This window comes from Polypterus senegalus, chromosome 9 (genome assembly GCF_016835505.1).
Source record: "Polypterus senegalus isolate Bchr_013 chromosome 9, ASM1683550v1, whole genome shotgun sequence".
In the NCBI taxonomy this organism is placed as follows: Eukaryota; Metazoa; Chordata; class Cladistia; order Polypteriformes; family Polypteridae; genus Polypterus; species Polypterus senegalus.
The window spans coordinates 67,397,129-67,423,996 of record NC_053162.1 but is presented as its reverse complement, the minus strand read 5'-3'; the positions used below and the strand labels follow the sequence as shown (position 1 = coordinate 67,423,996).

The 26,868-nt window shown below is 37.6% G+C and overlaps 1 protein-coding gene across 13 annotated transcripts in view; it reads left to right on the top strand.

The window, feature by feature from the left end:
* Positions 1-26,868, top strand: part of mtss1lb (MTSS I-BAR domain containing 2b) — a 262,787-nt gene that overhangs the window by 216,159 nt on the left and 19,760 nt on the right. For 7 of the 13 annotated variants that reach the window (XM_039763182.1, XM_039763174.1, XM_039763178.1 and 4 more), the window contains exons 4-9: positions 696-780; positions 13,811-13,902; positions 16,506-16,580; positions 22,031-22,188; positions 22,887-22,994; positions 24,393-24,490. In XM_039763182.1, coding sequence (XP_039619116.1) covers positions 696-780; positions 13,811-13,902; positions 16,506-16,580; positions 22,031-22,188; positions 22,887-22,994; positions 24,393-24,490 — 616 coding nt within the window. Of the gene's footprint in view, positions 1-695; positions 781-13,810; positions 13,903-16,505; positions 16,581-21,357; positions 21,367-22,030; positions 22,189-22,886; positions 22,995-24,392; positions 24,491-26,868 lie in introns of all 13 variants that reach the window. The other 6 variants (XM_039763172.1, XM_039763176.1, XM_039763180.1 and 3 more) reach the window with 1 other exon arrangement.

The window sequence follows — 26,868 nt, the reverse complement described above, 5'->3', positions numbered from 1 at the left end:
ACATCTTGGTTTGACTTTATCTTCATCTTATTGTCATCTGCAGACAAATCACAGTACACATCCTGATAAGGGAGCAAAGAAATTTCCCATTTTCTTTAGAGTGCCTTCCAAAGGAAATCCAGTTGCAGAGAGCTTTACCCTGCAATTCAAGAATGTAGCTTTAAAAAAAAACATTTCAATGCATTGATTGTGGCAGGATAATAAATAAAGACTTTCAGGTTATAGGAGGCATTGGTGAAAATACAGGCCATCAGCTTGGAAATAAAAGTGAGACAAAGCATCATCATTTCCAAATAAATCCTTTGACCTCCCAGTTCCTTTTCCTTATCTCGATTTCTTCACCAAACGCAAATTGCTTTATAAAGCTGGAGCTGCCATCTCCCGTCTGTACTGCAGGGCCCTGAATGTGTGCGGAGATGCTGGCCCTTACTGGGCTGTGGTTCACAATACGCTTGACTGCCAGAAACGTGAATGTAGAATTGTATATTTTTTGTACTGTTAGTTTCATATTTTGCTTATTTAGTTAATTGGATGAATACTGCTGTTTTCCCCGGACAAATGGAAGCTATGTGTTTTGTTTTCTACATAAAGCTTATATTCACTTCATGCAGTTCAAATGCTGGGGATTAAGTGGAGATGAGCTTATGTTTGAAAATGTTGAACTCATTATTGTCTTTTTTACTGTCTGCCCCCAGGTGCCACAAGAGACATTGGCTCGGCACTAACCCGGATGTGCATGCGGCATCGCAGCATCGAGGCCAAGCTGCGTCACTTCACCAAGTAAGTGGAACAATCTAAGGTGGCTGGCATTTTCGGGGACTGTCTGGTGACGGGATCATTCCTCTTGTGATTTATGGTACAGCATATTTTGGAAAACCTGGAAATGTCACCAAAAGAAGGAAACAGTTTGAAATACAAATGGGGCTGTTAACTTGTCATGTGCTTGTATTTCAATTAGCCACGTTGAGAATCCTTTAAACCTACTTTTAAAAACTGAATTCAGTGCCACAGTCTGGAATACTGACTTTAGTCGAAATGGATGGCATGGGCATCATCTTAGTTTATACTGTACATTAACAGTGGGTCTCAAAGCAGGACATGCATGAGAAATGGCAGTCTGAAACACTCACCTTTGGAGGACACCCTGTGGGGTTCCTGTCACTCAGATAATGATGCACTACAAGTACATTTCAGTGCACAGTTCTGTTGTAGCTGTGTGCGACGTGTAACGACTGCTGTCTTGGACACCATTAGTAGTCAACCACAAGGGACTTAAAGCCCCATCTAGTGACATAATTGCCAATTGTACACAAAGCGCTTTAGCAAATCCTTGCTAATATTTCACACTAGCAGGAGAGTGTGGATTTGCCCAAGATTAAATTCTAACATATGGGCATGTGTTTGTTAAGGGGGAGGCCTCATGAAGTGGGTCTTTTTTTCTCCCTAGTATTTGCGTTTTTTAAGTGTTGTGGCTTGAATCTAACTAATTGTGAATTCAGATAATGTTTTGAAATTACTATTGGTGACATGGTAGTATATGCTTTCTAACATGTCCAGGGACCTGGACTCCATCCCTACTAGGGTCACTGTTTGTACGGGTCATCTCTGGGTGTCCTGGTTAACTCCCACTTTCCAAAACATGCATGTTAGTTTAAATGGTAAGTGTAAACTGGGTGGGTATGAGTGTGCCAACTAACAGACTTGCATTACATACAAGGTTGGTTCTGGCGTTAGACACCAGAGCTTCTATTTGAGTACGTGGGATTAATAGACGACTTTAATAGTCAAAACTATTTTTTATAGAAGAGATTTTTGTCAGTGGGGACCTGGGTTTGATTCCTGGCTCAATTACTGTCTTGAAACGCACGTTAGGGTAACTGACATGCAAAAACTGTTCCAGTGCTCCACAGTGCCGGATTAAGATGAAATTGGGCCTGATGCTGCAGCGCAAAAAAGGCCTATTTTTTCAGGCATTGGTGCATTTGCATTCAACACTCACCGTACATGCGCACTCAGACCAACCAAGGAGCCTTAACTGCTTGCGATGCAACCAGACAGCCTTTTTTGAACATGAATAATAATAACGATGTAGTATCGTAACAACTCGAGATTAACATCAAACTATGTAATGTCAACACTCAACAGCAATTGTCTGAAAATTGCACTTAATGCAGAAAAACTAACAATGAAATACACAAAGTTTCCCAGTTCTCTTACGAAACAGAGTAAGAAAAAATGAATTTGAAGAGACATTGGGTCAAAGTGACTCAGTTCAGGCTCTTGGGGGTTAAAATTTGTCCAAGATTTAAATTTCATAATAGACCAGAATCCTGTCGAGGATTTTAAAAATTCTAAACATTCATGCCAGGCCCGCGGGTTGGCTTTTAGTTTTACCTTTACAGATAACCATTTAAATAGCCATCGATTTTTACCGTACAACTAACGTTCAAGGTGAAAAATTTACTATGTGGCACTTACCGAACAATAATAAAGTGGCAAGAATCCCCAAGATATTGCAAAAAACGCAGCTAAATTACTAAGTAAGCTGTTTAACGTAAAATTGATAGCATTAACTTGAAATCTTCGGTTAACAATAAACACAACAACGTTATAGTTACGTCACAGCGCAAAGAACAATAGTAACTGTATAATAAGTAACGCTGTGTCTAGGCGTCTCAAAGTCAGACTCCAAATTTCATTCTAAGAATTATTTTGAGGTTAATATAGCAAAGGAAAACTGTTCAGCTTCCGGAAAATTCTCGTCTGTTTTCATCTGGGCCTGTTTCAGGAATGGGCCTAATGCTGCAGCATCAATAGCACCCACCTTAATCCAGTCCTGGTGCTCCAGTGTTGGTGTCTGTATCAGTGTAACTCTCCAGAGTTGCTTCCAGAATAATAAGCTGGCTCAGGAAATTGATTCATGGATAAAAATTGTAGTCATTATTAATAGGGGACACTTAGGTGCTACAGTGATACATTTATTGGTGTTGCATAAAATCTCCAGGAACCAGAACATCATTTCTAGCTGTGGTATTGCCAGTTTTGTTTTCCTTTTTATGGATAGTCTGCCTCTTCCCACATCCCACCAAAAATATGAATGTTAGGCTGACTGGTATGTGTATTTTTCCCAGTGTGCCATGTGATGCACTGATATTCCAACCAGAGTTGTTACCAACCTGTGCTGCTGAGATGCTTTGGCTCCCCATTGACTTGCAGTGGAAAACAACATTCAGAAAAGGAATGGAGAAAGTGGTGATCCTAATGGTAATATAGTACCTGTAGAAAACATTTCAAACTTGTAGACATCATGATGGCACAATTGGTTAAAATCTAAGCTTTGCAGCTCCAGTGTACGATTCCCAGCTGAGTCCCTGTCAGTAAGGAGATGTGTTTGCACTGTCTGTATCTGTAGATTTCATCTGAGTTTCCTTCCTCAGACATGCCTGTTTGGTTAGTTGCCAGCTTTGATTGCCTGATTATGGGTGACTGCATGAGTGCACTAAGTAAGAGATGGGCATTCCATTTCACATTTCTCCCGGAATTATTCCCAGTTTTATAAGTGAGCTATTTAGGCAGTTCAGTAATTGGTAGCTGGGCCAATTTATTTATGAAATATATAGATTTGAACAGAATGGTGATGCAGTGGTTAGCATTGTTGCCTCACTGCTCCAGAAACCTGGGTTCAGTTTTAAGCCTGGTCAATGACTGTCTAGGTCAGCAGGCCACATATCCAACAACAACAACAATTTATTTCTTGTATAGCCCAAAAATCACACAAGAAATGCAGCAATGGGCTTTAACAGTCCCTGTTTTTTAAAGCCCCCCAGGCCTTTACTCCTTAAGAAGACCAGAAAAAAACTAACAAAAAAAGTGTTGGACCATGTGCTTGTGTACTTTTCTCTGGCTACATTGCTCCTTCTCAAACATTCTAAGAACTCTAAATTGGCTGATCAGGAATTGGTATGGATGTGTGACGGGAGTGTGCCCCCTGGCAGACTGGTGTCCCCTCCAGATAGGGCTCCTGCCTCTTACTGGATATTGACAGGATAGTCTCCTGCTCCCCAATAACCCTATATTGGAGTAGTTGGGTTTGTAAAATGAAAGAATAAATAAATAAATGCTTAAATTAATAATTGATATAATTCTTTTATACGAGTGCTACCTTAATCATGTCAGTGAAGGACATTTTCTGGCATAATGAGTGAGCTGACTGGCGATGGACCTCACATTCTGTATTTCCCCTCTCCACCTTTGCCGACGGCAGTTTCTTGCAGACTGCGGATATCTTCTGTTTCTTGCTGTTCAGCACATACGGTGATGTGCCTGCATATGTCACATTGTTACAGTAGCAGACCACCAACACATTTCTTGTTATTTAGAATAAGAAAAGCCAAACAGCTGCAAGCTTCTGTCATTCTACAAGAGGCACCCTGCCTCCGAATTTCAATAGAAATCAAGCACAGCCAGCCAAAAAAAAAAGTCTCCAAATGGTGAGATTTCTAGCCAGAAATGGCAGCACTGCAGATACTAAGTTTACATGTTGTCGTCCCCTGGAAGGACAGCTTTTTGGCCAGGTTTGTCTTTTACAAAAATATACACACATCACTATTATCTTGAAACAAATGAGCAATATGCTTTTCTATGGCCTGAGGTACTCATTAGAGATGATGTGTACAGTACATAGACAGCACAGAGTGCACAGCAGGGTCGCTTTTCTCGTCGATCCTTGTGTCTCTGTCTCTCTCATCAAACTTCATATGGTACACCTATCTTTTGAGACTAGAGCTTTCACAGTCAAATTAGCACTGACAGTCATCATGGCACAATTGAATTATTATTACTGGCAAAGGGAACTGGTCACTGTAGTGAATGACAAAACTGAAGACACCGTTTTTACAACATGATTACAAATAAGGAACTCATTGTCAAGATTTCAGGTACATGAGTTTGTTTTTATGAATGTAGAGTAAATGTTGATTTCGTAGACACCAAGTTCAGGATTGATTACAGTCGTGTGCCTGGTATTACCTGGATAGGATACAATGCCTGTCAGTCAATCCTGTAATGGGAAAGTGGGCTCAGAAAATGAATAGATGAAAGAATAAATGTTAATTTCAGTGATTTGTGCTGGGGAAAGAGCAAACCTGCCTAAGAATTGTTTTGCTTATGCTTGCTTTGGTCTTCCAGGAATTATGGCGATAGTCACAGTATAAAGTTTGCACTTAAGAAATAGAAACTGCTTAAAATCCAGTTATGGGAATACTGCATGGTATATAGAACATTTACATTTGCCTTTATAATCCAGTTATTTCTAGAAACCTGGTTTCTAAAATGCCATGTAAAATCGAATAGAAACCTGGTTGTTGGTCTCTGAAAAACCTATTTGGTGGAGGTAGATTTCACCTAGAATAACCCAGTTATGTGGCCATGTAAACCCTTAACTGGGTTTCTGTTAAGGATTTTGTAGTCTTCCCTTATCCTTTGTACTCTGTTCACCTTTTAGCTTTGCATGCGCTTTAAGCAGCCACAGGTAGAAGCGTCCACAAGATAAATGTCCTGAGGCAAATGCTTGGGTGACCGTATTATTCCTCCTCCTGGCTGAAATAATCAACTGATGTTGATGATGACTTACAATGCTAATAGCAGGAAAATCTCGAGAGAAGTGTTCTGGTAACACATTAAAAGTAATGTGTGTTAAGCAGTTTTATAGTAACAAGTAACCAAACACAATACTTATTTTATTTAAGAAAAAATGCCTGCATTGTTATTATTGCTCAGCAATGGATGTTAATGCAACTAGCAAACATACTGGTATGGCAGTCCTTTGCAGGGCTCAGTCACACAGCCAAACACAAAGGAGTGCGCAGCATACAATCCAGTAACAGACACCTATAAATAAAGTGCCAGTTTAGTTTTTATCCAGCTATTTGAAACAGTGTGATTGGGTTATGCAGCAGGCGGTGTACATCCCATAAATCATTGGGAGTTCAGGTTGAACACATGGAGGACTAAATATATTTATAAAACATAAGAAAATAATAACTGGCTCCATGCTTGCTTTTGGATTCATGGTGGCTGATGATAATATTTAACTGTTTTTTTTGTGCAGTTCAATAACATCAGAGAGTTTTGTCAAAATGAAAGCTACACAAAATTACTTGCATATGTAAACACGGATATTTAAAAAAATAGGCTTACATCTTAACCAGGTTACTCACCTTATCTTAGTTATGTGTGTGCATCTGAAGACACTGAAATAATTGGTAATTGTGAAAATGGACACAGTAAGGGTGTGTGAGCGTGCGTGCGTGCGTGCGTGCGTGCGTGTGTGAATGTTTCATGCAGTCGACTATTGCTACTTCCAGGGTGCCCAGCAACACCTGGGTAGGTACTGATTCTCCACTGTACTAAATTTGGGTTAAATGGATAAGAAAGTAGATTGATAGATGGTTTTTGTTTAGGTATAATTAATTAGAAGACTAATCCGTTACATGATGTTCAAGTTTGGCTTCTGTTTTTGCTCAGTGATGCAAGGGTAGGCTTTGGCTCCTCATCCTTCTATATAAAAGCGGTCGGGATTGTCCTTCCGTCCCGTGAGTGCTACGCAGGCGAGTTTCACACACGCCCCATCCATTTTGCAATGCACGATGGGATTTGTAGTTTTGTTTTTCCAGGTAAAAGATGATTTTCTACTCCAGACTGTGCGATATCTTCTTCTTCTTTCTTACTATATAAAAGCGGTCGGGATTGTCCTTCCGTCCCGTGGGTGGAAAGCGTAGCGGTATTCCGCTTATCACAGACTTACTACTTGCAGCTTGCGGTACGAAGCGACATGATGTGAGCAGAGTTCTGGTGCTCCCATTGTTCCCTTGCTTTTGTGCGCGATGCGCTGGAAAAATAGACAAAATTATGTCTCTGGAAATAATTAATGTTGATGGAGTACAAATGACTCACCATGTAGTAAATACTGTATCAGTGGGGTTCAAAAGGGCGACCTCAATAAAGAAAAAATGTTTAAATTTCATCACAAAAATAACAGAAACTACGAGTATTAAAGTAATACCGCTCAAATGCAATATAACCAAATTAATGAGTTTGTATAAAATATCAAATTGATCTACATATTGAATTGCCTTAAGAAGTGGTCAACTTAAAAGTCGGTCACCTTAAAAGGCGGGTCAGCCTAGTAACTCTATAAGTTTTGTTAAATGTACTGTCAAGTGAATGGATATAATGAAGAGGGAACTGTGAATAACTAGCACTCCACCCTGTTTAAGAGTGGTTTATGTCTTGCACTTGATGACACTGAGACAGGTTCCTACATCCTGGATCTTTAAATTGAAGTTCAATAGGTTTATGACATTAATGGATGGATGTGTTTTTTCTATATAAAAAAGGAGACTTTAATTGTTTTGCACCCTGTTCAAATGTGACTTCTACTTTATCTGTAATGGTGCCAGGTTTGACCTTGGCACATGGTAGCCCTATAGTTGCATTTAGCAGGCTTAGTAAATGGTTGAATATATTGGATGTCAATTACAAGCAAGATGGAGTGGCATCCAGTTCATTGCTATTACCTGTTAGGAGCTCAATAGTGACAGGTGAACCCTGACAGTCTGCATCATTCTTTGGGATAAATTAGTTAAGACAATGATAAATGTCAAAGAAGACCTTGCAGTCCAAATACTCCTGACTTTCACTACTTAAAAGAATATGAGGAGTGATGCAAAGTGCAAAGCTTCTGAATTTTATTTTAAAATTTAAAGTTTTGTCTCCCCTCAGTGGACAATTTCAGTACTGCATCTAGTTTTATATTTTGTAACAGTCAAGCAAACATTCATAATGGCTAACATGGTACAACACCCTAGTATTATTTTGTAACAGGAAATCTTTACACTGTATATGTCCTTTAGTATTATAACACACAACATGTAATGGAAACAATGGCGAATTTCCAGGAAAACCTCCACTTCTAATGATCAGAATAATATTGTTAATTGTAGTATGTGTGCATGTGTGTATATATATATGTATCTCTCTCTCTCTCTCTCTATATATATATATATATATATATATATATATATATATATATATATATATATATATATATATATATATATATATATACTGCTCAAAAGAATTAAAGGAACACTTTTTAATCAGAGTATAGCATAAAGTCAATGAAACTTATGGGATATTAATCTGGTCAGTTAAGTAGCAGAGGGGGTTGTTAATCAGTTTCAGCTGCTGTGGTGTTAATGAAATTAACAACAGATGCACTAGAGGGGCAACAATGAGATGACCCCCAAAACAGGAATGGTTTAACAGGTGGAGGCCACTGACATTTTTCCCTCCTCATCTTTTCTGACTGTTTCTTCACTAGTTTTGCATTTGGCTACAGTCAGTGTCACTACTGGTAGCATGAGGCGATACCTGGACCCTACAGAGGTTGCACAGGTACTCCAACTTCTCCAGGATGGCACATCAATACGTGTCATTGCCAGAAGGTTTGCTGTATCTCCCTGCACAGTCTCAAGGGCATGGAGGAGATTCTAGGAGACAAGCAGTTACTCTAGGAGAGCTGGAGAGGGCCATAGAAGGTCCATAACCCATCAGCAGGACCAGTATCAACACCATCTGTCATCTCATTAGAAGCATGCACCGATGTTGTCAGGCATGTATACAAGAACATAGGGGCCATACAAAGTGCTGCGTACAATTTTGAGTTGCTGCAATTAAATTTTGGCAAAATGGACTAGCCTGCCACATAATTTTTTCACTCTGATTTTTGGGGTGTCTTTGAATTCAGGGCTCTGTAGGTTGATCATTTTCATTTCCATCAAACGATGTGGCATCCTTTCGTTCCTAACACATTACCCAGTCTATATCAGTATAGACATCCAGGAGGATTTCTTTTTCCCATTGAGATCTGATGTGTTTTCAAAGTGTTCCTTTAATTTTTTTGAGCAGTTTATATATACTGTATATATATATATACATACACACGCACATGCTACATACATACATAGTACTTACATATTACATATTTAAATATATATTTATATATATGTATATGTTGCATTCTGTGTATGATTTTTCTTAATGTGCTAGTATTAAATCACTGTCACTGTTCTAATGAGTCATATAAGTAAGCATTTAATTGTACTTCGAACATGTAACAATAAATGTCAATTTGGTAAGACTGAACTTGACCTTTAGTAGAACACAAAAACAGGGCACACCATGCTGTGCTATCTCAGTAGTTATGTTTGCATCTAGGAGGACAGCTGCCTAAAACGAGCCGACTTACGAACCTGATTACCTGTTAGGTGTCATCCTAAGGTTAAGCACCCCATATTGCACAGACGGCTAGCCGCTATAAATAATCCCCAGGATTTATTGAAGTGATAGGCTATGTGTCAGCTGGTGGCATAAACGAAGCAGAGTCCATCAGTGATCGGCTGTAAACCCAGAACAGCACAGCAGAAACAAAATGGCACCCAGAAGCATGATCCTTAAATTGGTGAAGGGCATTTGCAGTGTTAATATTTATTGGTAAAATGTGAGAATCTCAAAAGTTAAACAGAAATATACTTTCAAAAACTTGACAATTCATAGTCTGGCACCACAAGCGTAAGCTAAACTGTTAACACTCCCCAGACATTTCTTTTTTACCCATTTTGATGTGACTTATGACTACTAGAGTTATGGAAGTCATTAGATAGATAGATAGATAGATAGATAGATAGATAGATAGATAGATAGATAGATAGATAGATACTTTATTATTAAGGGACATTGTATAGTAGAAGTAGATATGGTGATAGAATTTGGGCTTGACAAGAACAGCATAGCTTTCGTGTAACTGAGGGCACCTTTTGGCCTTTAGTCTAGTATGTGTAATCCAGAGCCACATTAGTTAAATGTCACTGAAAGTACAGATTATATGCTCTTAAATGCAGCAGGTTTTTGTGCCACCTGGTAAAATCAACAGTATATTTGTGCAGCCACCACAATGTAGTGACAACAAACTGACCCTTAGCACTACCATGTACATTCAGAGGATTACATGTGCAAAACTCTCAGTGTAATGATCCTATTATTTTCTTTCTGGATGTGCATTTCTCCATTATTTTCATTTGTTTGTAGCATCTCCATGTAATTGCACACATGTCTTTATTATACTTGCATTAACCTGAATATTTAGCTTGATTGAGCTTTTTGCTCTTACTTGAACATGTCAAATGCCACCCTCTAAACAACACATTTCTTTGAAATTAGTTTTACTAATTCAATGAATTAATTCAATTTTAAATTATATTAATAAGTTGAATGGGTTGAAATTCTGTATGATGTATTAGAGCACTCAATTCTTTTCAATTTCTTTGTTTGAATCTCGGCCCGACTGCTGACTATGTGTCAAGTTTGCACATTCTGAACATGTTCATGTGGGCATTTATTAAACATCCCATAGACATGCAAAACATGTAATTTCCAAAATAGTTCAATATGAATGCACGTGGATATGTGCGCTGTGAAAGAATGGCCCTCATCTAGGGTTGCTTTCTACCTTTTTTCGGCTGGAATTGGCACTGACTCTCCATGACCCTTAACTGGCTCTTGGGTTAGGCAATGGATGGAAGAGGAAATAAGCTGTTGAGCAGACAGTATGTCCCAGTGACTAAGACCTTAGAACTTCCGACTACAAAGATGAAGGAAGGTCCAGCCCCAGGTACTCACTCGCTGCATTATTTTGAGCAAGGCACTCACTCTGCATATGTTCCAATTATAATGTAATGTAAAAAAGATTGTGCAGTAGCTATGCACCTATAAAACACTTTAAAATGGTGTTTACTATAGAAAGATGCTATATAAAATTAAAAATTGTTGTATTTATGTTAATACTGAAACTAAATATAAATAGTCAATCCACATCACTTTTTTGTGACAAGACCCAGACCTAAGCAATTAGGCATTCTTTTTCTTATGCAGCCTGGCAAAAATAGTCAATATTCTCATTTAACAATCGGGTTTCTACTATTTATGATGTAAATTAGTGAAATACCCACTAAGGAACTGAAGTCCAAAATGAGATAAATGATAAATATGTTGGTGTTTTTAATTTGATTAACTTTGATAATGTGGATGTTTAGGATTTCATGGTTTCTGCCCCTCTCGAGAACCATCTTTGCTAATTGTGCCCATGCAGCAGCCATTTTTTTGGGTGTTTGAAGAGTGTGCCATGACTGGTGAAATGTATGTGTTCTAAGATGAGGCTCTGCAGATTTTTCCAGCTGTTTTATTTGTTGTCTTTGCTAGCTCGTTGTTCTCGTTATCTGATTTTTTTGAACCTCCATGGTGATTGGCTGGGGCTTTCATCTAACACATTTTATTTTTGATTGACCCTAATCTTCTGGTTTAATAAAGCATTCCTTTGATGCCAGTATTACAGCTTTGAAGTTTCTTAATATAATCTTTATTAAAATGCCTTTATTTTAATCCTTTAGTGACATAAGTTAAATAAATAATACATAGACAAGAAATAGCAAATTAAATATACTGATAATAGTCATATGTTTGGGGATAGAAGGACAGGGCAGAAAATAAAAATTATAACATTATCTTCTAAATAAATATTTGTAAGTGAAGAAACACATTTGTTTTAAGACAAGACGTGCAAGCCCACCCCAGTTCCTGTCCGATAAATCTGATAAGATCGAAGGTGTACATCCTTTCCGCTATCAGTTTGTTTTAGCTGCCAAACTTGAGATTGTCAGAAATAAGTTATGCTGTCATTTTGGTTTTCTGCTGGTCGTGTAAGCAGCTGACAGTTTTAGAGGAGCGGCAGAATAAAGCTTTTGTTATGCTGACGGGATGATTGTGTCATTTTTATTAACCTTTCATAATAATTCTTAGCTTACTTAGATAAATGCTTTTCAATTAAACAAACCTAATGCTATACTGTTTGAGTCAAGACTAAACCACAACCCTTTATAAAAAGAATATCTACGTTACTAATAGTTAATAGTCATGAAATCCTAGGCCTAATCAAAGCAGCAATGGCATAAGACAGCGATGGGTATACCGTAATTGTGAAAACAGATAAATGAATGTACGTAGCTTGAAAGGTAATTCTGGTCATTCATATGCAGTACTGTATACTATAAGCGCCCATGGACAGTACTCCTTACTGTTTTAATTCATTTCACAGTAGTTTTATCGTCCACTAATTTTAATATTTTTTTGCAAATTATTTAAATTGAACTTTATAGCCATGTATATGCAGAGATATATGTTTTCATTTAAAAATGGCATTATTAAATAAAAATGATCCCTTTCTATACTACCGGTTTCACAATTTAAAAGTATGTTTTTCCACACTACAATGAAAACACTTATGATGAAGATAAGCCCCTACACTTAACGTGAGGGCATCGATGGAAAAAAATCCTTGAAGGAATGGTAACACCATGAGCTAGTGGATGTATCGCAAAACTGTAGTGTCTGGTAAATTATTTGCCTTTTGCACGTGCATGAATTGTTCATACTGTACAAAACACGATTTAGATGCATACAGGTAAGCAACGCCACAAGTGCCATGGAAAGTTAGAAGCAAGAAGATTAGCTGATACTCAGTCATGTTCTCACTCTAATATCCATCAGCATTAGGTACATGGCACCAAATCAACCCTTCATAAATTGTAGAGCAGACTGAAGAATGCACCCATGCTCATTCATACCGAGATAGAAGAATCATTTTGCCTAACTTGGAAGTTGTTGAGATGTAATAGGAAAAACACTACAAAATAGGAGGCAAATATGCCAGGTCCACAAGAAAATGTCAAGTGTGGCAACCAAACCGAGTCCTATGAATGCCACTGCACCCTGGGCGGCCTGGGATTGTTATCTAAAATGTTACCTAATGCCGATTTCCCAATATTGTCCCTCTGCTTCCCATTCACTTGTTTTAGAAAGTCAATACTTACTTTGTTCTTCTGGATAATGTCTTTTGTCGATGTCAAAAGTGAGCACCAGTCTTCAGCAAGATGATTAGCAGACCCTTCCTCGCACGCTGTCCTTTGTGGGTTAAGAACAAGAGAGCAAATTACTGGAAGAAGAACAGCAAATTCTCAGTGGTGTACACGCATTAGAAAGTGAGCGAACATCACACACACACATGTAGAAGCCGATTCTTAGTTTCACATACTCAGGTTTAGTTTGTACTTTTTGTGGTTATGAAATCCAAGCACCATTCATTTTTAGATCAAGCAAATCTTTCATAAGGCAAGTCGCTGTTGATAGAGACATTGAAAATCTAATATTAATAATTAATCTGAAAATGTAAAAAAATCATATGGTTATAAAAGCTTTATTCTTTTTCATATGATGGACTGAAGACTACTTTTCACGTAATCTTTATCACTGTGGGAAGGAACACCTTAGTAATCTAAACTTGATTTTTTTCTTTGTTTACAAATTTAACTTATGGTAAATATTTAATTTATGATTTATAGTTACATTTAAATATTGATTATGTGCTCAACACTTGTAGATTATTTATTTCCTGATCTGGGGGCATTTCTGTAATACAAAGTTATCTTTTCCCTTTCCAATGAAATCTATGAAACCTCATAAATCCAACAAAAGTCTGATTTGTATCGCTATGTATGTATTTGCTTCTTATGCCATGCATTTTTATTTTTCTTTCACATTATAATTCATATTACCATGGGGTTTACTGAATCTGGTATTAAACAAATTAAATTATCTATTACAAAGTTTTCTTCTTTTTCTTCCCGCATATAAACAGCGCCCTGATGGAAAGCCTCATCACTCCTCTTCAGGACCGCATAGAAGACTGGAAGAAAACTGCCACCCAACTTGACAAGGACCATGCGAAAGGTGATTCATCTCATTCGTATGTGTGTGGCCTTTGCCGTGAGTTCAGCTATTCACATTTGACAGCAAAACAATTTTCTTCCATCCATCCATCTTTCAGAGGCGAGCATTCATTTCTCGGTGGCTGACCAGAGCCTGTTTGTTCTACAGATTCAATGCACAGCAACGTTATCACTTGTCATAAGAAGTTACCAGCATTGCTACCTGTCTAGAATAAAGTCTTTTAACTATTTGAATCTCTTTTAATTAATATTTCTGCAGATTAATCTGTAGAAATAGTAATGCTTGATAAAAGATTAATGAAAAAAACTTTAAAATATTGCTGTAAAAATGTGTGTATGATTCCCATTTATGCCTTGATTTATTTATTTTATTTTTTTTTTGATCTTCTGCAAATTTTTTTTACATTAAGACTTGTTTTTTGACTTTTATTTGGATTTTGACAATCACTGGAGTGATCAGTCACACTGATGTTTTGCTTTTTTCCAAGTGATGATACTCAGATAAGTTTTGGAATGTATATGAATCCAAAAATTCACTTACAGTTAAAACTGAAATATTTGGTGAATTTAAAAATAACATGACATTGTCATACTTTCTTAACCCTATTTGGCGTCATGGGGTCTGGAGCATTGACTACAAGGCAGGACACCTGTCCATTGTAAGCAACTCATACATTCATCCACAAACATAAAATTCAAATCACTAGTTAACTTAACCCACATATCTTTGGGAGTTTTTAGAAGAAATCTCACAGGGTGAAAGCCCATACAGGCATGAAGATAACGTGCAAAGTCCACAAGGACAGCTGCTGGGTACAGCGATGGATCTGTCTCTGAGTTGGCAGCACAACTGCGTCACCATGGCTAAATGTTTACATGATTATTATCCAAAGCTGAAACCAGGCCCCAATATAAATTTTGTCTATTTACTCCAAAACCATAACGAATTTCAATCTGTCTTTACACTATTCACACAAGGATGAATGAAGGCTATTGCCTTGTTGGCACCTTATAATATTTAGGGTACTCTCTCTTTTTCAATTGTGTGGACACTTAAGTTAGATTTACTTGGTTTATAGAAGTGTAAGTAACATTCTTTGTGGTGTGAACTGAACATTTTGGATTTTCCTTCTTAAGTAACCCCCAATTGTGATGTCTTATTCATAGTATCACATGTATTTAGAATCGGCCTACCCTGGACTTGTACAGTTTTATACACTTTCTGGCAAGATGCATGTTTCTTTATTGAGAAAATGAATAACAGCAATTTATAGATCATGCCTGATCTCATGACTTGTTCCTTTTTCATAAAATGACTCTCTGCCAAAAAGCAGAAAATTGTATTTTTGTGCTCCGTTTCCTCACATTTCATCTCAGACTGTGTAACCTGCTCATTACATTTGCTCTCCTCTCCTGTCACATTTACTGAAATCTGTCCACTGTACTTCACGTTTGTCACGTGAAGCCAGTTTTGCGATTACTAGGCTTTGTCAATGTTGTCACCTGCATGTTGATGAAAACAAATTTCCAAAACCGCTCTGTGCGTGACTGCTTTTCATTATTGATTCACATTACTTGTTTTCTAATTCAATACAAATATTCTTGAATTGAAGCTGCATAAGTGAGTTTTCTGCCTTTTTGCACTAAGCACTATAGTAGCGACTTGACGGAGTGCACATGACATGCCTGTCTGAAGGGAGACATGATCCTGTATAGTTTATTTCTCTGCTTCTCTTCAAGTAAACTTTTTTGTTCGTCTTTTTGTATGCATGTATGCAGTGGAATGAAAAAACATTTTCTGGACCTTAGTGATATATACAAGGCAGAATGTTTGTACTTGAAACTTAATAAGTGTAAGTGCAATTATAAAACGCATAAAACCAATACAGCACTTTACACAAGACTATGTGCTGTGCTGTTAGAGAGGTGCATTATGATACGATAAATGCTATAGTACGCCAAGACAGTTTTAGGACAAATAATACCCAACAAGTGTACAACTTGAGTTCCATATTAAACAGACAAAATAAATGTTCTGTAGATATATGTAAGTACTTAGACTTGAGTGGCAAATAAAGTGACTAGTGCTGTAAAATAGGCAGTACAACAAAGCAGGAAGTGCAATAGGACATTATTTTGCACATTTTATTAAGCTAGAGGTGGGTGAACGAGGGCACCAGTGTGTTGAAGTCATGACAGGCCTGTGAGTATAAGGTGCTACAAAGTCCTACACAACTGGTTCGGATACCGCAATGCCTTTTGACAAGAAGAATAGGGCAAACAGTCCAAGGTTTGTCATCCTTGTGGCAAATGTTCTGAATGGGAGTGGAGACCCTTCCATCTGCTACTGCGTCGTGTGGTCCGAGATGTTGCCATTCCTGTACCAGATAGTAATAGAACTGTGGTACCCCTGGTAATCTTGCGCTTATGTTATAATAATTAAGAATATTTCTGATGTTCATTCTCTGGTCTACTTATGCCCTTATTTATATTTTGCACTTCCTTAGTCCTATACATCAGAAGCTTTGGAGTGTGTGTTTTTTTTTGGTGAAACCCAGCAAAGCAAAGTGTTTTAAATGGTTTTCATTTCTTTTTATGTCTCAGAATATAAACGAGCACGTCATGAGATCAAGAAGAAATCTTCAGATACCTTGAAGCTGCAAAAAAAAGCCAAGAAAGGTAGGATGTTCTGGAAACCTCAAGAAGTCATGCATTTTTAATTCAGCCCTTGAAGTATTCTGAAGCATAGACAATCTTAAAACACTATGACACCTATGAAAAATAATATTTTGTTCCACTCCAGAAATAACAATCCCATGACTGATGTTAATTAAAATGTAGCCCAAGTGACATAAAAGTGTTCTGCCTTCCGTGAAGTGCAATTATTTATGTCTATGTATTGCAAGTGTCTCTCATCAGATTGGAAAAGCAGTCACTTCCTTCAGGGGCCACAGAGGTTGCAGAGGTGTTTTTGAATTTTGTAAGTGTAATATTTAGGTGGTAAAAGGGATGTAAATAATCTGTCCAATACTTGAACATCAGTCACAGGTAAAGCAAACTATGAACATTTTCATTTTTACCTTGTATATTGAAAGGTGGTGAATAAAGGAAGTGATACTGGCCAGGGATTTCCCAGTATGACTGGAGAGATTTTTGCATTTCAGTGATGGTCGAAAATTGCAATGATAATCACATAAAGGTGAATGTTTCTTGGTGAGGGGCTGTTTATCTTCACATTAGACATTTAATTAACAAACTATGAAACTTAAGAAGTGTTGAGTGGCAAACATTAAATCTCCGTATTGGGTAAACTGTTCAAAGTGAAATGAAAAATGAATTGCTACTTATTTTTGCAGATACATCAACCAGCTCTGCATGCAGAGTTATGCCTCTGTTAAAAAAGATCAAATCTGATCATGGGTACTTTAAAATTAGTTTCACGTGTATGGAGACTCTGTAGTTCGTCAATGAAAGCCACTATACTTTATCTAAAAGCACTTGTGTGGTGTATAAAGACAAATCACACTGATTAAATCTGAAGACTCAAAATATATTTGAAAAAGAAAAATACCAGAATGCTAAGGTACCTTGACACAGTGTGAACCAAAGCTGTACTGCTTTTCTCCATGTTCTATAGGGAGTTACAACGTGTAGAAAACAGCTCATATGCTTCAGTTTAGGACATTCAAGGAAAATATTGCAAGAACAGAGCATTATATTTAAACAAGGGCCTTAAAATTTCTAAATTTTAAATTAAAATCAGCCTTAGGGATAGGGTGAGGAGTGCAGACACTGGCCGTTGCTCCTCCGCATTGAAAGAAACCAATTTGATTTGGTTCAGACATCTGACTAGGATACCTCGTGGACGTGTCCCTTGGGAGGTGCTTTGGGCATGTTCTACCAGGAGGAGACCTTTGAGCCCACCTTGGACACACTGGAGAGATTATATCTCTCAGCTAGTGTAAGAAAGGCCTCAGTGGCCACCCAGAGGAGTTGGAGAAGATGCTAGGAAAAGAGACATCTTTGTTTAGATTGCTGACCCTGTGACCCAAACCTGGAAAAACAGCAGAAATGGATGGATGCTAATAAAGTATGAGCTGACAAATGGTCCAGACATTTGTCAAGCTAATATATGGATAGAAAAACCCTTCCATCACTTTGCCTTCTTAAATCATTTTAAGATTTTGGAGCCATGGCCTATCTACACGACAATGGGCCAGGATGGGAACAATCTCTGCTGCTTTTCTTCATGTTCTATACGGAGGTACAAGGTGTAGAAAATTGCTGAGGATGCATATGGTTGTTCCCATTTATGTTATGGAATGTGCCACAGTGCCAAAATGCAGTATGTTGTAACTCTCACAGTAAAAACTGATTAAGCTGCTCTGCATCTTTTTTCTTTCAACACTGTTAACCTGTTTTATTATGAATAAATTTAGCATTCTGCTAATTTGTCTGTTTTCTAAAATATATATATCAAATATACATGATCATTAAAAGTGTATTTGATATACAAAAAAAATCTCCTTATCTAAAAACATTTCCAGAGAAGGTTGTATATTATTATATTTTAAGTGTTGCATTCCATGGGAATCTGTTTTTCATAGTATGGGTTCATGGAGAGGTGGGGGGCCTATAATGGCTGCAATCGATACAAGGCAGGTCACTTTCTGAGACTGAATATCAGTTCATCACAAGGCAAAAGTCCATACTAACTGACATAAGGGCAGTTTGCTGTCAACGGTTTGCTTAGCAGCAAGTCTTTGGATTGAGAGAGGATCTTTCAAAACTTTACACAGAGGCCACTTCTGCTACTTTACGTACAATGGAGGTCAAGTGCTATATTATATAGAAATTTATTTAAATATATATATATAATTATGTACAAAAAAGCAACATATTAGAATTGTGCATACTTCTGACGATGCTATGGTACAATGTTATGGTATCATTCATTTCTCTGTTTCTAGCCTCAATTGTATTTGGTTTATATTTATAAGCAGAAAAACAGCATCTCCTTTTTAAGCCATGCCTCCTGACAACACAGTCGTATGATTGCAGAAAACTGCAGAAGCCAAGGGAGGGAGTTGGACCAGATAGTACTTGGGTGGCTGATTGCCTGGGAATACCAAGTGCTGTGAGCTTTTACTTATTGGCCAGCAGGAGGCAACATTTCCCCATTCTCTATGCAATTTCATAAGCTAGCCAGGAGGGAAGAATTAGACAAATAACATTGGATGATAAGTAAATAAAATGAAACAATAATAAACAACAATAAATAAATGAATTATAATTGAACAGAAATAAATACAAAAATAAGCCAAAATATTTTTATATACATTTGTTTTTAATGTTTTTAAAAGTTGAAAAGCTTATTTAGCGTAAAAGCAGACATCAGGGACATCTTTGCTTTATATCATTTCACCTAATGTTTGCATTCCACTTATGGCTTTTCCCTCCACCTACATGCATTTCATGGGTGTTTTCTATTTTAGCCCTAATAAGATGTTGGGAGAGGCTCCAGTTTTACCTACTATGACCATAAATTAGATTAAGTGATTTTGAGAAGGTTCTTATATGTTATACAAATTCAGAAAACACAACCTCCTAAGTGGACATTAAACACATGCCAGCACAATACGGAGCATACCAAGTTATCCTAGACTTTGAGCTATTTGCTTAAATTATGGCCACATCTTCAAAAGCCTTGAAAGATTTCTGAACGTAGGGCCGTTTTTCCACTGTAGGTTTAAGCATCGTCATCACCATTTAAGTATACAGTAATTAAGCCATAACTTCACTACTTTGTTTAAAAAATGTATGCGAAGGACAGTGCCAGAACAAAAAGCAATATAAACACAAATATGTATTTAGAAGGCACCCTAACCCAATCTCCAATGTGTGAAATACTCCTTGATAACTTAGGGATCCCATCAGTGCTCCAGTTTTGGTTGAACGCAGCAGTGTAAAGTCTGGTTCCTTTGAATAGACAGAAAGTTAGCTATGGAGAATGTTAAGAGGTTGGATATGCTCATCCTATCCCTGTATTTCTGACCAGAATCACACAGAACTGTACAATTTCATTAAATATGCACATTTAAATTTGGATTGTGCAAGAGTAAAATGGCTATGTTATCATGCGGATTGGAATAATTGTGTGCCATGAACCAATTCATTAGCCTACCACAGACCAGTCTGCAGTTCTAGTTAATTAAGACTGCATAAGGCAGACGGTAAGCTGTTTTCTAATGGAACCAGAATCAAGAGTATTAGCACTCTTCTCCACTTTCTGCTACCCACTGTTACACTCTCCAATATCACTAAGATCAAGATAATACCTGACATTTCTTATTTATTCGTTTTCTATGAAAGTCACTAACCAGATAGACTGCTGCTTCTCAGACCCCCAAGCCTGTGAAACAATTCCAGACAGCTGACTTCCTGCAAAATCTGTACGGTACATTCTAGCAAACCCATAATATGTAATTTCTAACACCTTCACAATTTTATTTTCTAGGACCCTACACACTTTAGACCTTGGGGTTCTGCCGTGAAAAATGAAATAGGTAAACAGCATTATATCGAATCTGTGTACTGTTCAATGCTTTGAGAATAGTGTGCCACACAGAAGCCCATGGGGTCTAGTGGTTGGTCTAAAAGAATTATATGTAGTTACATCGTATATCCCATTGATGAGCTGGTACACTAGTGCATGTTATGTAGTGCTGTTAGTTCGGATCTGAGGTCCTCAGAGAATTGAGTTCAAAATCTCAGCCTGGTTAACAACTCTCTAGAATTCTGTCCAAATCCATGAATTTTTCTTTGCAGGCTTCATTTATCTTTCCATTTCCCAAACATGTGCATGCTAGGTAAATTGGCACGGTGCGTGTGTGTGTATGTGTATGTGTATGGGTTATCCTTGTGATAGAACTGCAAAGTGTCCAGGGTTTTCTCCTGTTTTGTACCCGATGCTTCTGGGATAGCCTCTGAACCCCTATAACCCTAGTGATGCTTTATGTTAAGCTGGGTAATCGATAGATAATTAAATCCTCCTTCCTTTTTTTTCCTTTGCAGAAGTAATGGTTACACACATCCAAGCAAACTGACAGAAGTACATGTACATTTATGCCATTTTCAGTTGGGTGTGCCTTTTGATCTATCAACTGCTCTGTTGTTGTCAAAACTGTAGGAAGGCCACATAACCTCATTTACATACTTACCTGAATTCTGCTTTTGGAGCTGGTTATCCTGTTTTTCTTGACTGGCTGCTGGAATTTTACTGAAATGCTTTTCATTTTCCCTTCAGGATTTACCTAATTTTCATCCTCAGGTATAAAGCCGTATGATCTCCTGCCAGCGGCCTTCTTTACTAACTTTGACACTGAGCTCCTGTTTCTGCTTTCTCTCCCTTCCCCTCCTCTTCCCTCTGTCTCTCCTCACAAATTCCTACATTTAGAACTCCTGGGTGAGTATCGAACACCAGTTCTCCTCAGGTCTACATCTTCATCCTTTCTCTGTTTTGCTGCACTAAATGCGGGAACCCCTCCAAAAAAAAAAAAACCCCAACAAAGACCGAACTTCATTTCTTTCCCTGCGGATTGTGAATTTTTGGGGTAGTCAGATGAAATTCCCAGCTTTGTCTTTATTTAATTCTTTTTCTTTCCTCAGTATCATTATAAAGTGCATGGCATCTGTAAACAAAATAACTTTTTATTTACAGTAGGTGCTGCATAGTGGCATGAGAGCATGTTAATATCTTTGCACTGTTTCTTTGCTTTTTCACCATCCTTTTTCATTTGTTGGCCTTCTGCTTTTTTCTCTTAACCCTGCATGTGTCACCACACTTCTTGCAGTTTATCCTGCTTTTATGTACAGTAGCTTTTCAGTTGGATGTAGAAACGTTGAACCATCTCGTAGTTTTCATTCTTGTTTTTTTCAGTGTTCAAGTAAAGTAACTTGCTGCAGGGCTGCCAAACTAACTTCTTTCTTTCTTTCTTTCTTTCTTTCTTTCTTTCTTTCTTTCTTTCTTTCTTTCTTTCTTTCTTTCTTTCTTTCTTTCCATCTCACTTCTTCATAACTTTCTTACCCACTCAACCCCCCAATCTGCCTATCCCCTACCCCTTTTACAGGAAAGGGAGATTTGCAACCCCAGCTGGACAGTGCCCTCCAGGATGTCAATGACATGTACCTGCTGCTGGAGGAAACAGAGAAGCAGGCTGTGCGGAGGGCACTGGTTGAAGAGAGAGCCCGCTTCTGCACTTTCATCGGATTCCTGCAACCAGTTGTGGTGAGACAGAGGGCAAAGGGAGGGGATGGTGATAATGATTGGTGCCATCATTATGCCATTTTTAATTATGCAAGTGCGTTATTTATATTATTTAATGGTCAAGATGTCTGATTCTCAACCAATCTATAGACAAGTGATGATAAAATGAGATATGATGATATTAACATCAATGAAATGATAATTCTATCTATCTATCTATCTATCTATCTATCTATCTATCTATCTATCTGTCTGTCTGTCTGTCTGTCTGTCTGTCTGTCCTAACTAAGATAAATAAATATATTACTAGTTTTGCGGTTACAAAATAATTTTGAGAATTTCAATAGAGACACAATCAGTAAAGAGTGCCTTATTAGGAAGGTTATATTCAGTATGTCACACACACATACAGTATTTCCAGTACATGAATCATATAATCAAGAACACATAATACTTGATTGTAGACTTGTGTCTATAAAATAAAATATAATAATATTAATTGTGGCATTTTAAGTAATCAAAAAGTAAGATTTTATTTTGATTAAACGGATAGAAGCAAATGTGATTGCGTCTAATTCTGCATTAGCTTTGTTTCCAGCTTTTCAGGGCATATTCTGCACTTGCTTTTGTAAAAACATACTACTGAATCCAGTGCTAACAAAAAGAGCCTAGGTAGTTTTGAATTTTAAATTTGTAATTGATATTTATTCTTTCCTCAGAATGGTGAAATTGCCATGCTAGGTGAAATTACTCACCTACAGGCAATCATTGATGACCTCACTGTGCTGACCGCTGACCCTCACAAACTGCCACCGGCTAGTGAGCAGGTAAAAGAGTGAAAGGAGTTCAGATATTTTACTTCGGATGGTTTATAAACATATGGATGTAAGGTGGACTAAGTCGAATTAAAAAGGGAATCTATTTCTCACTGACTTCTTCTCTCTTATTCAGCAAACCTGTCTTTCTAAATGTTTATTGTACTTTTTAAAAATGCACCATCATTTACCTTCTGAACCCATTTTATCTGCTTCAGTGCTGCATGGGACAATATGCAAGAGTAAAACCAATCCTTGAATGGGATGTCAGGTCGTCACATGGCACACTCATTATTGTCAGTTTGGTCACCAATAATCCTAACATCATACTTTAAATTGTGGTAGGAAACTGCAGTACTCAAAACAGGGAGGGCATGAAGATTCCACATTGATAAAGACTGAGTCAAGATGTCAGCTGTTAACACAGGATTACTCCTGTAGAGGAGTAATGCTACTTATTGTAAAAAATGAATAAATGCAAGTTTGTAAAAAAAAAAAAAATGAATCTATGTAATTTTAACAGTTTTAAATGACATATTTTATATGTATTTTTGTTGATGTTTATAGTTGTGCATTCTGAGAGGAAACAATGACTAGTGTAATTTGAAAAACAAAGACCCGTTTCCTACTATTTTGAAACTGATTAATCCATTACAGGGTTACCAGGGCTAGAGTTGTTCCTGGCAGCATTGTGTGCAAAGGATGAACCAACCTGGGAAAGTGTGCCAGTCCATAGTAGGACAAAGAATAAAAGTGCAAATTTCAAAAACAGGATTAAAAGTTTGTTTCATGTTGGACAGCATTTTCATCAATACATGGTGGAAAAAAGTATTTTATATGTAAATCTCTTTCTTTACTTCTGTACCAATGCACAATTATATAATCGATCAATTGTATGGTCAATTAAAAAAATACATTCGCATATTTGATTTTTCTGTTTGAAGAATTTATTACATTTTGATTTTCTGATTTTTCATTATATTTAAATTTTAATATTATTATGCAGGTGCAGTGATTCTTTGCTGCTTGAGTTAGAAAAGCAACTTCATCAACATTTAACATTCAATTTATCTGGTAAAATGAGGCAGGAAATAGCTTGGTCAAGTTTTAGGTCAGTAAGACTAAATTTGTCCTGTAATGTCACCTACTAGAAAGTTAGAAAGTGCCAAACTAATGTACTAATGAAATGTGGAGAGTCAGCCTTCCATTTTCTGAACTCCCTTAGTTTAATATCAGGGTCACAGGAGCCACAAAGCAGGAACACACCCCATATGGCACTATCGGTCAGCTCAGCAATGTTAACAGCAATCATCACCATTTATTATTTATTTTATTATTTTACAAAGGAAGACAATCTAATTTTAAAAAATAGAAGTTATATTTAATGGTAAATATGATCTTTTGCTTCAGGTGATTAAGGACCTGAAAGGCTCTGACTACAGCTGGTCTTACCAGACACCTCCTTCGTCACCTAGCAGCTCAGGATCCAGAAAATCCAGCATGTGCAGGTAAGACCACAGTGAGTAAAAAAAAGAAAACCCTATTTATATTGAAAAACGTATCGTTTCTGCCATTTCAGGAGTTGGACCTGTGTTTGGTAAATCAGTATAAACTAATATAGCAACATTTTTATATATACAGTTTATATACTTCTATTATGTAGAATGTTTATTTACTCCATATAGGAAATTCTATGTGTATACAGTATAGGTATGAATGAACTCATTTATCATGCAGTATTTTCATTGTGTTACAAACCCAACATGTGTTTCTGGCCTAAATGAATTATTGAGGGCCCAATTGGAACAGCCTCTTACATACCTAAGAAGAGGGACGTCGAGATCTGGGCACATGTAGAGTAACGAAGGATCGCCACAGTCGAGTACAGCCTCTCCTAAAGATTAATAAGACAATTGAACAATGGTTAAGGCACATAAAAGTTTATATATTAAAAGTTTACAGAGCCATCCCAGAAGGAAAACTCCTTTATTATTCCTTAATGTCCAAACACGGATGGGGGTGTATAGTCACATTATGTTGCTGGGAGGAGGAAGTATTTGAACTCTGTTCCACTTTAGAAATGAATAGGAATATCCCAGCAGTGAGTGCTGAAGTGTTTTCTCTTCCTAGGAACTGGCAGGATTTGAGACCAGAATGTTTTCCTCTTTGAAAAGAATGTTTTATTAAAAGCGTAATGGAGTTGCGTTTTACTGGTGGGAAGAACTATGCATAGCCCAAGAAAACACTTAAGGAAATGGGGGGCTTTTCTGAATGTAGAATCATGGAATCTCATTGGCTACTCTTCCTATCTCTCTGTTGTGGCTACAGGTTTTCAGGCAGTATTTGGCATTTAGAACACCCTGTCTGGGTGTTTTTCTGCATTATTTTCTTTATTGATCCTATCTATCATTTTTGTATATAAAGAAATAATTTGCTTAAAAGTAGGCAGCGGTCTCACTTCATGTTTTGTAAAATAGTTACATTAAATTTAGAACAAGAAAATGTATCTCATTCTCCCTCAAAATGTACTTAATAAGCTATGGTACAATGCTTTATTCTATATTAAAGACAAGGGATAAGTGCTAAATAGTCCATAACAAGATCTCGATTCATTTAATGTATGTAGCATATATTAATGTTCGGCCACTCTCTGTCCATTAAATATATGAGCTACCTTGTCTGTAAAACCATCCACTGTAAAATTTTAATAATCTTTTCAAAGATTTGCCTGAAGTATTAAATGTCCTCCTTATAGGAAAAGGGGACTACATATAATTTGGCTGGTGACTACATATATTGAATATTCATAGTGCACTACTATACTCACAAATAAGGTAGTATGAGGTATTGCACAAATCTGTTGCTTCTCTAATGCCGTGTTTCCCTTCATTTCTTTCTATAGTGGCTCACTTCTTGTAACCAAAAACATCCCAAGGCACAAACCTCTCTTACTAATCACAAACACATCATACCTGATACATGCGCTCAACTGTCTAACGGGGAAGGACTACCGGAGAATCCGGTAAAAAGGCAGCTGTGAAATCAGCATTCAGAGACATGGAACTTATTGAGCACTTTGGTGGTACCTCCCAGCTACTTCATCCCTTTGCTCGCCCTTCTCTGCTTTAAAGACAACTTGTATGTCTACTCTAGCAGCCAGGAGATGCGTCTGAAGTGCTCTAAGTGGTGTGTCTGTAACATAGTCATCACCGAGCTGCCTTTACACCAGCTGCTCCAGGTAGTCCTGTCCTCCTCAGACAGGTGAACTCCCAAGGAGCCTGCCCCTCTCAGTATCAGATCCAGGTTCACTACACTATTATTTCCATGGCAGACCTGGGGAGATCTCACGGCGCACCACTGTGCTGCAGTACACTGGTTGAAAAACACTTCTCTAATACTTTTTTTATCTTGTAGCTCCTATATATTCATTTGAACAGATTTACCAACTGTTAAGGATTATTAAGTTGGCACATAACCGGTAGGCATCATTTTATTTAGACAGACTAGGGGGCTGTGCCGCATGCTCGCTTTGCTCGCCCACCCCCTCCCCATGTGATGCACTACGTGCCTGCCACTTCGCATCTCTGATGCTCGCGTTGTGAAGGGTGGGCTGAACACACGCTAAGGAGATGCAGTCGGATCAGCTGCTGTCTTGCTGCTGCCAAGCTGCGTGTTCTGCTTGTCACCCTGCATGTCGATCATTTAAAAGCCTGTGCAGCAGCTGTCCTTTTGTCTCACAGCCTTGTCTTGTGGGATGTTAAAGTGTCTCTCGCGGGACATTTAAGTGTCTCCGAGAAAATCATGTATCGTCTTTTTCCAATCCAAGATTTTTTTTTTATAATGGAGAGATAAGTCCCAATTGGTGTAATGGAGAGGCCTTCCAACT